The sequence below is a fragment of the Rhinolophus ferrumequinum genome, chromosome 7 (genome assembly GCF_004115265.2).
Source record: "Rhinolophus ferrumequinum isolate MPI-CBG mRhiFer1 chromosome 7, mRhiFer1_v1.p, whole genome shotgun sequence".
In the NCBI taxonomy this organism is placed as follows: domain Eukaryota; kingdom Metazoa; phylum Chordata; class Mammalia; order Chiroptera; family Rhinolophidae; genus Rhinolophus; species Rhinolophus ferrumequinum.
Window position 1 is genome coordinate 97,771,532 of NC_046290.1, and position 15,307 is coordinate 97,786,838.

At 45.7% G+C, this 15,307-nt stretch overlaps 1 protein-coding gene across 2 annotated transcripts in view; it reads left to right on the forward strand.

The window, feature by feature from the left end:
- GALNT17 (polypeptide N-acetylgalactosaminyltransferase 17) overlaps nt 1–15,307 on the forward strand; it is a 529,087-nt gene that overhangs the window by 255,548 nt on the left and 258,232 nt on the right. For both annotated transcript variants that reach the window (XM_033110448.1, XM_033110449.1), the window contains exon 4: nt 13,407–13,581. In XM_033110448.1, coding sequence (XP_032966339.1) covers nt 13,407–13,581 — 175 coding nt within the window. The remainder of the gene's footprint in view (nt 1–13,406; nt 13,582–15,307) is intronic.

Genomic DNA, 15,307 nt, shown 5'->3' on the forward strand with positions numbered 1-15,307 from the left:
GGTGGATAGTTCTGATGAACGTGTGTGTGTAGGTGGATAGTTCTGATGAACGTGTGTGTAGATGGATAGTTCTGATGAACGTGTGTGTGTAGGAGGGTAGTTCTGATGAACATGTGTGTGTAGATGGATAGTTCTGATGAGCATGTGTGTGTAGATGGATAGTTCTGATGAACGTGTGTGTGTAGGAGGGTAGTTCTGATGAACATGTGTGTGTAGGTGGGTAGCTCTGATGAACGTGTGTGTGTAGGTAGGTAGTTCTGATGAACATGTGTGTGTAGATGGATAGTTCTGATGAACGTGTGTGTAGGTGGATAGTTCTGATGAACGTGTGTGTAGGTGGGTAGTTCTGATGAACGTGTGTGTGTAGGTGGGTAGTTCTGATGAATGTGTGTGTGTAGGTGGGTAGCTCTGATGAAAGTGTGTGTGTAGGTGGGTAGTTCTGATGAACGTGTGTGTAGATGGATAGTTCTGATGAACTTGTGTGTGTAGGTGGATAGTTCTGATGAGCATGTGTATGGTGTGTGTAATGTGTGTGTAGGTAGGTAGTGCTGTACAATTTTATCAGATCTGTAGGTCCCAGTCACCACCACCACAACTGAGTACAGAACTGTCCCACCACCACAGAGCTCCCCTGCTGTTCTTTCATAACCACACCCAGCCCCACCCCCGTCTCTGACCCCTGACAACCCTAATCTGTTCGCTATCTCTATGCTTTTGTTATTTCAAGAATGTTCTATAAATTGAAACATACGGTACATAAACTTTGTCATTGGCTTCTTACACTCAGCATAAGTGTCTTAAGACCAATCCAGGCTGCTGTGTACAGGGTCCGTCCTCCTTATTTCTGCTTAATATTCCATGGTGTGGGTTTACCAGTTTGTCTAACCCTTTGCTTATTGAAACATTTGGGTGTTTCAGTTTGGGGTTTTTACAAATAAAGTTGCTAAGAACATTTGTGCACAGATGTTTGTGTGAAAATAAATTTTCATTTCTCTGAGATAAATTCCCAAGTGTACAATTGCTTGAGTTATGGTAAATGCATGTTTAAGTGAATTTTTGGGGTCATTCATTCCATTTATGTGGCATCCCCTCTAAAAAATATATAAATCTGACTAATTTTTAATTTTCCAGCCGAGCCTCCAGTGGAGGAAAAGTTTTCATTTTGTCGTTGGAGACCATGGTGCCAAGAGGAATGGGTTGTATTCCAGCGGTGATCCAAAAAGTGTGTTGAAAGTTTTGCCCTGTGATCAGACTTTGGCTGCCCATTAGGTTGGAACTCAACAATATAAGAATGCCAAGGGAAAGTCAGACCCAGATGCTCAAACATGGCCAGGGTCCTCTGTCCTGTGTTTCCAGTGTCTCAGACCTTCCTTCCACTGTCGGCTGGTGCAGACCAGCCACCTCCAGTTCTCCAAGCCGTCTGGAGTGAAATATGGCTGTGGAGATGACCCAAAGTTGATGTTGTAATTGCAGCTTCAGCTGTTGGAGAGGACAGGACCATCTCTCTAGGGGAATCCCAGGGACGGGAAATAGTGCTCTAGTCTAGGTCCCATGCCCTTCGTCAGATTGGTCAACTGTGGCCAAGAAGGCAGGGTCATGCCCAGAACCACCACACCCTAATAACCGTGGGGCAAAGCTCCAGAAAGGGAGGGGCTGGGTGCAGAGCACTCCGTGGACTGCTAATGTGATAACACCTGTGAGATCTGTATGTGGTATTTCCACAAGGTGGGGAAACAAATGAGGCCTTTGTGAAGGATGAAATAATGGAACAAATGACCAAAAGGAGGTGACCCTTGAGTTAGACCAAGAGAGACAGAATTTTGACATGTGGAAATGAAAGGAAATGACAGTGGAGGAAAGTACAGGAATCCAGATCTCGAGGCAGAGATGCTTGGGGCATGTCAAGGAAGTGTGCAGATGGGATCAATATGTAGGGCTTGATGGGAGGATTAGAGGTCAGAGAGTCCCAGTCAGAGATGGAGGGCTGGCCCTGGGCCACAGGGCTGGGAAGGGACAGTGGGAACAGGCAGGTCTCTGCTGTTCTCTGACAATGGTAAGTGATCAGCCAGCCTCCTCTGAGCAGGAGGGATGGGGGTCAGCCATGCTGATAGTGTGAGACGGAGACATGGAGCCAGGAAGTCTGGGGGTTGGTGGAAGTAGTTGTTAGGAAGGCCAGGTGTGGCCATTTTCACCTTTGTTCCCAGAAGAGCAGCCTCCCAATTTTGATCTGATTTTATTGGAAAAGTGAGGTGACATTGACATGAGTGTCTCTAGATCACTAGCTGTGAGCTCTGGGTGGCTCTCTGGCCAGAGGCACTTTGGCCTTAGGCTGTTGTATGGGTCTGGGAGGGCCTGTGCCAGAGACCGGGACACAGCCTAGAGCAAACCCTCTGATGGCTGCCTTCAGAATCAGGAGTCTTGCCTGGCCACTCCTTTCCTTCTTCTCTTACCTACCTGGGGCACAGTGAGCTGTTTGGCCTCAGTGGTGCCTGGTGACTAATTACCCCTGCAGGACATCCAGGAACACCTGAGGGCTCGACACAACTGCAAAGATGACATGACAAGCCATCCCCTCACCTTTGCTAACTGATCACATGTCTTTGTGTCTTGAGCACACCCTCTGATACTGGGAGAGGACCATTGATATCCATTTTTATAAAAAATGATGAAGTTCGGAGAGGCAAATGCCTTACCCGTGGTAGCATAGCCAGAATTTCCAAGAATTGAGGCTCCAGCTCAGTAGCCCCAGTCCTGGAACCGGGCCTTCCATGCACCCCCGCCTGTCCCCCCACAAGCGTCCCTTCCTATGGTGCATCCCCCTCCCTTCCAGTTGACCACTGACTCCTTTCCCTGCACCCTTACCAGATTCATCTCTTTGCTTCCAAGACATGTCTACTCTCCCTTCACCTGTGCAAAACTATACACATGATAAAAATGAGTAATAATTTTAACCGTTATTGAGTACTTGCTATGTGCCAGACCTTGAGCTAAGCACTTAGCATGCGGTATCTTACTTAAATACCCAACAGCCCTAATGGGTAGGGACCATTATTATCCATATTAGCTATTTCCCCTGATGTCATCCAGCAGCTCAAAGTGAATGCTCCTGACCAGGTGTGTCCCTGCCTCCCCAGGTATGCCCAGCTCACTGTAAGAGCATACAATGCACCTGTCCCCGTGGCACCCTTCCTCCGTGAGACCGTTCCACTTCCATCTTTTTCTAGACCAAACAGTTCCTGCCCTGTGCACTCTCTGTGCACCTAAAATCAGTCGTATTTTTGCAGGTATTTAGTCCAAATGAGTGTGATGTGTGGGAATGCCGGGGGGTGGGGGGTGATGATGGGTTGATAGTAGCAGAGCTGCTGTTCAGCCAGCACGTCCCGGGTGGCTCCCGCCCACGTGGGTTCTGACTGGTCGCTGCCAATGTGACTGGCTGTTACCTATCTTGATAGTCTTCTGGTTTGGAAGACACATGTTAGGTTCTGCAAGCCTTTTGGGCCCTAATAAAAGCTGCTATTTATAGAACAATTTAACATGCATCATTTTTAGTGAGCATGCATTAGTGTTTTCCTTGTGCATAGGCTCCCTTCTGCCTTTGACCTTGGAGAATTCCTGGTTCTGAATACAGAGGCCCCCAATGCTTGAGAAGGGTAGGCTGAGCAGATGCCTTGCTCTAGTTATTCCATTTCTGGCTGCCAACTGTGTTTAAAGAAAACCGGAAGTAACCAAGCATCAAGATGTGACCCTTTTCTCCCCAGGACTTCATGGTCTGTGTGCTGTTTTGCTCTCCCCCCTCTGCCACTTAATGACTGTGACTTTTGCTATTTCAAGAGGTTTGCCAGCTTCACAGCATTCAGAATCAATATCGCAGTAAATAAGAAACATGATGAAAGAAAAACACACTGCAGCCTGTAGGCAAATTTTATCGCTTAAATTCACACGTTATTATTAGAATGAGCTGCAAATACCAGACTTTCAACTGCCTTTTGATGGGGCAAGATAGGAGAATGCTCCTGTAATTTGGGGCAACAAGTTGGAGGCATCACCGATAGGCATAATGATGTTTTCCTGTTGGTTTGGGCTACTTATATCTATTTTTTTAAAGGTGAAATTTAAATGGAAGCAGTGGGAGACAGGAATTTAACAAAGGAATTGAAAGCAGAGATGGCTTTTCTTTTCAAAGCGTCTCTTATGAATGCATGACTCTGTGTGATATATTTAGTTTAACACTTTGGTATTGTACCTCACATCTCTTTTCTTGCTTCTTTTCGTCTTTTGCTTTCTTTTGTCCTTGCTTTGATCTTGCTTTTAAAATGCTTTCATACATGGCAAAAACATCCCTTTTTAATCTCCCCCATTTTTCCTGAAGTTTCTTGTTCTTGCCTTTTTTGTTCCCATAGTTTGAAAATGCACTATTTAATCCACATCGCTGAGAGATGCTCAAGAATAAAATTTGTACTGTAGCTGCCTTCCATGTTATTTCAGCCTGCATTTTCACGTTTACTTCCTTTCCATTTATGTTCTTAAGGCCAGAATTCAGAGCTGACAGGCCCATGCAGTGGAGGTGGAACTGTGCTGTGTACCTGCTGTCCCTTCAGACTTTGGTGACACTGGAGAAGTTGGAAGCCCAGCATTTTCAAAAGGGATGCCTATCCCTTTTGAGCCCCTCCATCAGCAGTGGGCTTCTTCTCTGGAAAGGGCCGACCCCTGTCAGAGGACGACTGCCTAGAAAGGTAGATGCATGTGCCAAGCCCAGAGCAAAAGTGTGGTGCCTCAGAGTTATAGAGAGAGCCAGTTCCAGGAGAAACGTGGGTCTGGCTTGGACTCCCAGTGTGCGAGGCGCAGTTCCACACGAGCAGATGAACAGCTTCAGATTCCATGGGAATCGTATCCACTAGAATCCAGTAGAATATCTAGGATGTGGGCATGTTACTTACTAGCTATGTAATTTTTAGCAAGGTACTTCCCGTCTCTATGCCTCAGTTTTCTCATCCATAAAATGGGACTAATACTGCCCCTTATCTCACAAAGCCGTTATGAGGGTAAAAAAAGTTGATATAGGTAAAGTGGTAACAACAGTAAGTGACACTTAATTAGGACTCAGTAAATGTTAAAACAAAAATTGTGGGATGTTATGAATTTGCAAGGTAGATTACCTTCTGGTTAAATATGAAAGGGGAACTAATCTGGATAGTGTTTCGAAGCATTTCATGATTAGCTGACATTTTTAGTCAGCTTGGTTAGCAATTTTGGGATATAAATATTTCATTATAGATACAGATGGGCATAGTGTTTAAAATGTTTGAAAAGTAGTGATTATTAGCAAAAAAAAAAAAGAAAAAGAACTTTGCATCTGGAAAGTCAGCCTCACCAGGGTACACCGGCCATGAAGCTAATAAGGAAGCTTGTGCTTTGGGGCCCCTGGAGGCCCGCAGGGAGTGTGGGGGGAGGGGCTGACAGTCGTGCACATGTGCATTTGTTTTTGAAAAATTTACAGAAGAGAGATTTTTCTTTCTCTTAAAGAAGATTCTCAAAATTGTATAAACTTCAGGTCCCACAAAACTTGGATTCATTTCTGAAATTTTCTATGTTCATTTGACAGATGAGAAACTCAGATGTTGCATGACGAGGATATCCAATCAGGTTTCTCCACCTTCCCTTTTTTAATTTTAAAAGATAATTTTTTTGAATTTAAATTTCTTAATTGAATAAATCTGACAAGTAACACTGTGTAAGGTATTCAGGGTGTCACTTTGACACATTTATGTATTGTAGTATGATTGCTGATGCAGTGATTATATAGTTACAGAGGTTCCTCTACTTACGATGGACTGACATCCTGATAAATCTATTTTAAGTTGAAAATATCCTCAGTCAAAACTGCATTCAATACACCCAACCCACTGAACGGCACAGCGCAGCCCAGCCTGCCCTAAACACGCTCGGAACACAACAGCCGAAAGCACGCTGGCGACCCCGCGCACTGCAGAGTCCCGGATGTGTGCCCTGCAGAGTCCCGGATGTGTGCCCGGCGGCCGCAGGGCAGGCTGGGAGCGGGGCTCACTGCCCCGCCCGGCCTCGCGGGAGGGTATCGTCCGGCGTATCACAAGCCCAGGAGAAGGTCAAAATTCAAAATTCAAACTACGGTCTCGACTGAATGCATATCATTTTTGCACCATCGAAAGCTGAAAAATTGTAAGTTGAACCAGTGTGTAAGTCGGAGATCATCTCTATAGTACAATATTATTGTCTGTATTCATTACACTGTGCATTACATCTCTGTGGCTTATTTACTACTCGCTATAAGTTTGTTCCCTTAAACACCATCAATCTTATTCCCCACCCCACCGCACCCCAGCCCGTGGCAACCACCATTTTACTCTTTGTGTTTTACAGGTTTAACATTTTTAGATCCCACACCTAGGAGATACCATACAGTACTTGTCTTTTTCTGTCTGAGTAAAACATAATTTTAAAAAATGTATTATTGGCCTTTGTATGGCTACTTTCATACATTTGGTTTGTTGGTTATTTTAAGCATAAAGATATTCTTGGGGATACCTGAAAATCAAGGTGTTTTAAGTCAATTTTTGTGTTCTTTATATGACATCACTGATTCTCACATGTATACAATATTGAATATTTTATTTATCTCATTAAAAAGGACACTGCAGAAGTATGGAGTATCATGACTAATGTCTGTGCTAAAATTCTGTGTTGAACAACACGCTGTTCCCTAAGCTACCTTCAGGTCCCAATCTGGAAATTCCCATCAGGGAGCCAGGGAGCTGAGGGAGGGGGTGAACACAGATGCAAGGTCTGGGCCCTCCCCTCGGAGAAGTCAGAACTGCCTTCACTGAATCTGGAGGAGCTTTCGGAATAAGCTTCCAGTCAACCACATAACCAAAATGGGGTTCAGAAAAGCTAACTGGCAACAGAATATGGAATTGGATCTTCACCAAGGCCTAGGGGTTTAAATTCACACCAAAAAACTCACTTCACCTCTCCCTTCCACCTTCACAGTTGACTAGGGCTTACAGACATAAAAGCCACATATTATGTGATTCTTCATAAAGACAGAAATCAGATTACTGGTTACCAGGGGCTGGGGGAGGCAGGAAATGGAAACTGACAGCTTACTGGGTGCAGGGTTTACCTTCGGAGTAGTGAAAAACTTCTGGCACTAGACAGTGGTTATGGTGGCACCACATGTGAATGTAGCAATGTCCCTGAATTGTATACTGATCAAAATGGTAAATTTTAGGTTAAGTATATTTTACCACAGTATAAAGCAATAAAAAACATCAGCCAGTGATTTTAAGAAGTTTTGGGGTTGTGTGAGAATCACCTGGAGTGCTGGTCAACCCCACTAATGCCCACTAAATTAGAAACTCTTAGGGTGGGCTTGAGAACCTGCATTTCCACAAGCTCTCAGGGGGTTCCCAGGGAGGGACCACACTCTGAGGGACATGAGCTTTGAGACAGGCGTTTTTTGTTTTGTTTTTGCTTGAAACATGCTATACGTGCTATTTTCTTGTCCCAGCTATCACAACCCGTGCCTTCCTAGCTAGCAGCATGCCCCAACCTCAGCAACTGTTGGCAGGGAGAAGGGGTGTGGTGGTGACTTTGGCACTGATGACGGCAAAAGTAGTTTTGGTAGAACTGAAGCACTGGTAGTAGTAAGAGCAATCATGGGGGTGAGAGCAGACGCCATGATCACATGGGGTTTTCTTGAGGGACTGACCAAATTGTGAGGTTGCTCCATGCACAGGTGGCCAGCAATCAGGATCCCAGTTTTGGAAATGGCAAGACAAACCCTCATTCTACAGACTGGGGTCATCTCCAAGGGGCTCAATCTTGAAGACAAGGCAGGACAAGGAGGGCTGTGTAGTGGGGAAAGCGGAGATGGGCAGTAGCGACACTGGGATTCGGAACGTCTGCTCAGTAAGGATGAGTCTCCTTCTGCACACAGGCTGACTCAGTGCAGATGGGGATGGGTTGGGGGCCAACTCTAAGCCAAGCTACTCAGAATGCTTTCATCAGAACAAGTTCTTGGGCCACACCCCTGACCTACTGGTGATTCTGGTACAGGTTAACGTTTGGGAAGCACTCATTTAAACTCAGACTGATTCTCCTGAGTTGCCATACCTTGAAGGAGAATTAGAACATTCAGTTAGTCTCATCATCAAGACTTGATAACTGTGAGGGTTGAGAGGTACGGACATGGCTCAAACCTAGGTGGCGTGGCCACTTCCAAGCTCATGTCTGTGTGGCACCAAGGTTCATGTCCTGGTTTGGGGGAGGAGCAAGTGGAGATGAGTCAGCTAGGTCAACATGTGCTTCTGAGCAGGGCTTAGAGACGGGGACTGGCTTATTCTCTAACATCACTGAAAGCATGGAATATAAATATAATTCCATTATAATGTTTTCTGCTTTAGTTCTCTTTATAACTTTCTTGTTGTCAATGTGTACTCCTTAAGTCTGGATGACAGGTATTTCTTTTATTGTTAAGGAGCAGACATATCTCCCTCCCTGTCCCTTCTGATCACAGGCAGTGTTCGCTTCTTCCCTGTTGACTTCTCCAAATGCTATTTACCAAAACCTAAGAAACATAAGGATTCCCAAATGGCTCTAGACCAATTTAGTGTTGGATTTTATAAAGCTGGAAGGTAAACATGTATTTTTGCAGAAAGCAGTTTTTGTTTTTTTATCTGAGTTTTTCAGGGAGAAAAATCTTACGTAAACTGTTTTTCTTACTGTTACTCTAATGCCCTAGAATGGTTTCTTCTGCTAAAGATGACAAAAGATTGGGGGCACATTGTGATGGTCCATGCACAGGTGGCCCCTGTGACATTTCTTACCACTGTCAGGTTGGGGGTTTGTTTTCTTCCATGGTCTCAAGGTCCTGAGGCCTTGTTTGTTTGTACTTGGTTAACGTGTGGGCTCTCTCACTTTAAGGTAATTTCCAAATCTCAACACACCAACGCCCTCAGGCTGTCATAGTCCTATTCCACCGGGACCAGCCTTTCTGGAAGTCTCTCTGGAGCTGTCCTACTCATTCTCTTCTTTCCATGCTAACCTGTCCCCGTAGAGCTCAGATGCCTCCAGAAGGGGATTCCTTTTTTTCACTGGTCCCATCAAGAACCTACTATTAGCCTAGATCAATGGCCCGTTCCCAACTCATTTTCTCCAATGCATTTGATTTTCTTGATGTTAGGCATGGAGTAACAATTGAGGATAAGAACTGTGTTACTTTCAGCCATGCTGGCATTCCATAAATATTTGTGAAACAAATGCACGTATCCTTCTTTTGTAAACTCTACCCTTGATATGATTCTGCCCTTAAGACACTATTTCTAGCCAGTCTTATCCTTTAGCTTGTCCCCCTGCCTCCTAAATGTACATGTTTCCCAAAGTGTGGTTCTAATCTTCTTCGCTCTGTCTCCTGGAATTGTCATCCTCTCAATATGCCATCATCTCTCACCATTGCGTCCCCACACTCTGCTTTTTCTTTTCACTTTGGTTCAGCAGTCTACCCCTGGATGTCAACCTGAATGACAAGTACTTCCCCCTGTCCCCAGGTGAACTCATCAATCTGTTCTTTCATTTCTCTTCTTTTTCTCTTTTCTAATTAATGGCATCTTCCCAGTCATCCAGACACTGGTGATTCTGTAACCTAAGTAGATCCAATTCAATGCTTATGTATGTTACGTGTTCTGGAATAGTGAGAGCACATGCTCAAGCCTCTGCTTAACTCAAACACTACCTTCTCCGTGAACACACTCAGCCAAACTAATTGTTCCCTCTGTGACTCCCTCATAGCACTTTCCCTCTTTGGCCATTAGCTCCATTTTCTTTATAATACTGAATATTGCGGTTTTGTGAACATGTCTCATCTCCTTAACTGCATTGTAAGCATCTTGAAGGAGTACTTGTGTCTGAATTGATTTTAAATCCAGGCAGGGGCCCAGGTCCGTAGCTTCTCAGGTGCTGAGTCACATGCAGGTGCTGGGAAGAGAAGCCTGTTCAGTATTCCTTTGTTCTTGAGCACTGCTCGTTGCGTGGTGGCATCTCTCTCCGTGTTTCCATAGAAGCCCACAGGCCATCCCTTCAGCTGTGTTTTGAACGTTGTGTCCCTAAACCATGTAAGAGTGAAGCTGGTGTCACACTTGTACAGTGAGCCCCAGACTTTAAAATGATACTGATTAGCTAGAAAGACAAGTTCATGGGAAGCTACAAAAATGATCTACAGCAATAATATTAATAGACCAATTATTATTAGAAGTAACATTTATTGAATGCATATCATTATATGTAGCATCTCATGTATTCTTAACAGCCATAGGCTATTACTGAAGCTTAGGAATTACCCTTCATCCCTTTTACTTTTCAAGCCCTTTAATGTCCACATCTCAGTCGCCTTGAGAAGGGCAGAGGTAATGAACCACATTATCTTTTGCCAAACTTGTAAATGCTTGTCCGTCTCTCTACCCTGAAGTATCAGTCACAATCACTGAACAAATGAGGAAACCACTTGTTAGCACGGCCAGGAGCTGACATCCAGGTACTGGGCAAAGCCAAAATGGGGTCCCAGGCTGCCTGGCAGCTAAGGGCTAACGTGCCTTCGGGTCTCCTGGTGGCAGGATGGTCTCTCTGAACGTACGGAGCTTCCCAAATCCCACCATCATCGTCCATCCCTGGTGAGTGGACAGGATTCCACCCCACCATTCCATGGGTGCTATGCCCATGCATGGTCCTTTGCCTCCCATTGCTTGTCCCTTCGTCCCCTGCCCACTCGTCCAGCACTCATTGGGAATAAATGAAAAACCAAGCCGTCATGGTCTGCCTAACCTTCTTCCTAGATTTCTTGTTCCAAGAAATTTAATAAACACATGCCCAGCAAACATGTAGTACATGGTTTGTAGAAGCTGAACCTTCTTTGGGCCATCCCAGTCCCATTTACTTAGTTATCCTTCGAATTCATGCTGAGTGAAGAAGCAGAGGGTCCCCACAGCCTGGCTTCTCTACCAGCCCCATCACTAACTCCTAGATGATGGCAAACATGGTAGCCATACCGGCAGAAACACCAACACAGATCACTGGTTGAGGATGTACTCTGTGCTAAGCATGTGCTAAGACTGTCCTATGTATTTCTAGCTCAGCAGTTCTCAAAATGTGGTTCCCCATAACAGAACTTGTTACAAACAAGGTCTTGTTAGGAACACAAATGCTAGGGCCCCACTCTAGACCTTCTGAAAATGAAATGTGGGGGAGGGGCTGGCAATCTGTTTCAACACACCCAGAAATGCTGATGTGCCCTCCAGTTTGAGAACCAGTCTAGCATATAGGCCTGGTTTCCCATCTTGGGCACAACTTCCTCAGGCCCCCTGGGCTGCTCTGAAACCTCTGTTCCATGCCCGTAGACTGACATGGAGGGAAAGAGGGAAAATAATTACTATGACCGGCTACTCAATGTTGAGCATTTACATAATGCCAGGGGTAATTCTAGGCATCTATGTATGTTAACTTGTTTAATGCTCACCACAACCCTACGAGGTCCATACTATGATCATCCCCCTTCTGTAGAGGAGGAAACTGAAGCATGGATTGATTGGCTGAATTGCCCAGGGTCACCCAGGCAATAAATGGTAAGCCTCGGTTCTAAACCTAAGGCAGTCTGATCCCAGTCTGAACTCCTAACCACATGCTATGCCTCATTAGAGGTTTCTGCCCCATCCCATCCACGTTTCATTTTGTTTCTCCTGTTCAAATGAATACTGCCCTGTATTAGTTTGCTAGAACTGCCATAACAAAGTACCACAGACTGGGTAGCTCAACAGAAATTTATTTTCTCACATTTCTGGAGGCTGAAGTCCAACCAAGATCAACATGTCAGCAGCATTTCTCCTAAAGCCTCTCTCCTTGGTTTGTAGATAGCTGCCTTCTCAAGGTGTCTTCATGTGGCCTCTCCCCCATGTGCATGCTCTTGGTGGCTGTGTGTGTCCAAAATCTCTTCTTATGAGGACGCCAGTCAGAGTGGATCAGGGCCCACCGTTAACCACCTCATGAACTTCATCACCTCTTTAAAGGTCCTATTTCCAAATATGGTTACATTCAGAGGTCTTAGGGGTTAGGGCTCCAACACATGGATTTGGGGGTGCACAGTGAAACCCATAACACTCCAGTTCCCCCAAGATCCACACCTTTGGCTGACAGGAACTATTTCATATCTCTGTACCCTTGGGGACTCCCTCACCTCCATCCATCAAAACACCCATCTTCCATATCTCTTCCTGGGTCACAGGGCTGCATCGTTCCCAGGGACAACAGCCGTAACCCAGCGAGGTCAGCCTCTGCCTATGCTGCTGATGTATAGCTTTGCTTTGACAAATATCACCCTGTACAACTAGGAAGTGAGAGGTCTGCTCACTGTGTGTACATACAGCCTTTTGGGTTTCTCTAGAGCACACTCAGAGGCAGCAGTGTTTCCTAAAATATTGTTTGTGAACCACTTGCATCTGACACCCAGGCTGCTCCGGGACCCCCTGAGTGGCCGGCAGCATAAGCCTGTCCTAGGGAACATCTAAGAATCGCCCTCTATCAGCCTTTCTGGCCTCCTACATCTGTCGAGTCTTATGTCCATAAAGGTATAAATGTGGAATTAGATACGTTTGGCCTGTGTCTCAGCTCTTCCGTTACTAGGTATATGACCTTGGTACAGAACACTGTTTCTTAATTTGGAAGGTGGTATTCATCTAGGTAATTAATGGAATTACTATAGCAACCTCCTAGGGTCACTGTAAGGATTAAATTAGATCATATAAATAAAGCCCTTTATACCCCCCACTTGTTGTAGAAGTGTGTGATCTCTGCTAACATTACTTCTGCCACCATGATAGCATGCCCACTACTGGGCTAGGATTTCTTTTACATCCTAAGACCAAAGCACCAACCCTGTTAACGTTGCATCTGGTGCGTGACTATACGCCTAGACCACCCAGGACGCATACTGTAAGGACTGGTGTATGTGCGGGTGGAAACGCCCACAGAGCAGTTGATAAACAGGACCAGAAGACAGATGGAGGATGGGAACGCTGGCCAGGGAGGGAGGGCAGGCCACAAAGAAACCTCAGAGGACCTCCGCCAGTGGTCTCTGCAGTGGACCTCTGCAGTGGTGGGGCCTAAAAGCTGTGTATCTTCAACACAGGAAGGACGTTGCTGTCCTGGCTGGAATGTCAGACATCTTCTGACTCACACCAACTGAGTTGTCCTTTCTGTTAAAACTACTAACACATGCACTTTTCTGCAAACTCTGACTTTCCTAAAGATCTGTCTGCATCACAGTGGGTTGGACACACATTTGAAATGACATGTTTACAGACCTTCTTGCATTTTGTCATTTGTAGAGGAGCTGAAGGCCCCCTTGGAGGAGTACGTCCACAAACGCTACCCGGGGCTGGTGAAGGTGGTACGCAATCAAAAAAGAGAGGGCCTCATCAGAGCGCGCATCGAGGGATGGAAGGTGGCCACCGGCCAGGTCACCGGCTTTTTTGATGCCCATGTGGAATTCACCGCTGGCTGGTAGGTTCCAAGCTGAATACTAAGGGCACTCAGAACCTGCAGTGTGGTCAGTGGGAGTCAGAATCTGAGAGGTGGGGCACTCTGGCTCTTTCCTCTGGGGCACTGGAAGAATGGAGAAAGGGGGAGGGGTTGAAGCAGAAGGTAAGACTGTAGCCCGGGATAAAACTGGGAGGCAGGGAGAAATCTGTCTGCTGTCTGCTCAGTCCATCACTGTCATCGTCATATGTCCCTCGTGGTTCCTCACTACAGGACAGACACTGTGTCTCAACTTTCACTAAGGTATACTGCAGTAGTAATCTCCAACCTCCGTGACTGATGACAACACAGATTTCTGTATTGTCCACGTGACAGGTCAGCTGCGGGTTGTCTATGACTCTGCCCTATATGTACTCTGCATTCTGAGACCCAGGGAGCATTCCTGTCGAGGATATACCATTTTCGTGGCTCAGAGAAATGAACAACAGCAGAACCTTGCAATGGCTATGAGGTTTCTGCTCTGATGTGACATGATCACTTCTGCTCACATCCTGTCAGCCAAAGTAAGTCACATGTCCAAGCTAAACGCTGATTCGGGCTGAGAGAGAGAGAGTATACCCCTTTGCAGGGAGACGCTGTAGGCCACATGGCAATAGGTGGGATGTCCTCTGCGAGGGAAGCAAATTACTAGCAACAGTTGTACATTCTTCACAGACTGGAGGACCAAATTCCTCACTTCAAAAGCATTATTTGAACAAGGTCTTCTGTCCCTACGCCCCGTAACTTTCACCACACAGAGGCGGACTAAGCTGAAAGCTTCTGTATGTGTGGCATCAGACCAGCCTGGGGGAAGCATGGCCCTTTCAAGGAGGCAGCGGGACTTTCGAGTTAGGGCTGAAGCCAGACCATCTGGGTAGAAACCTGGTTCTGCCATGAGCTGGCTAGGTAGCCTGAGGCAAGTGACTTAACCTCCCTGGAACTCAGTTTCCTCATTTGTAAAATAGTGACCATAGTATCTATCTCATAGGATTGTTTTGAAATTTACATTAGCCAGCATATGTGACATGTTTAGAATGGTGCCTAGCTTGAACTAAGTGATCAATAAATACCAGGTGTTATTAGCTCATTAGGAAAAATCTGTGATCAAGGATTAGCTAAGGCAGCATGTAGTCAGTGTGACTTGAATGAGGTGGAGAAGATGGTCTAAGAGTCGAGAAGATGGAGAGAGCATGCCTACAGGGGGGAAATTAAGGAAGGCTTCTTGGAAGAGGTGGCATGAGATCTAATAAGACTCCATAGCTGGTCAGACTTCCTGCCAGTGGCAAAAACGCGTTCCTGGAGGAAAGCAGAGTGAGTGAAGACTTGGAGGGGGTGGAGTGCTACAGCATGTCTAGAAGCCGCAGAATATCCATCCCATTTGGCTTCAGCCTAGATGATTTGTGCAAAAGTATTGAAGGTGGTAAATGGCCCAGCACATATTTTCTTGCTTGTTTTAAATAGAAAGATGAGATGAGCCCACAGGTAATCCAGTAGCTACAAATGAAAAGAGATGGGATGTAGGCCGAGGGTTCTCATTATTCTCCCAAATACTGCAAAGGAATAGGGTTTTCACTTGACTTTTCCAAAGCCTGTGCTCTGTGCTAAGCAGGAGATTAATGGCCCAGCTTGTGAGAGCCATCTTCTCTTTCCAGGATATGAGGAATGAGCCCTTCCTACACCTGCCGCTGAGACACACAGTGGCAGGGTGTCT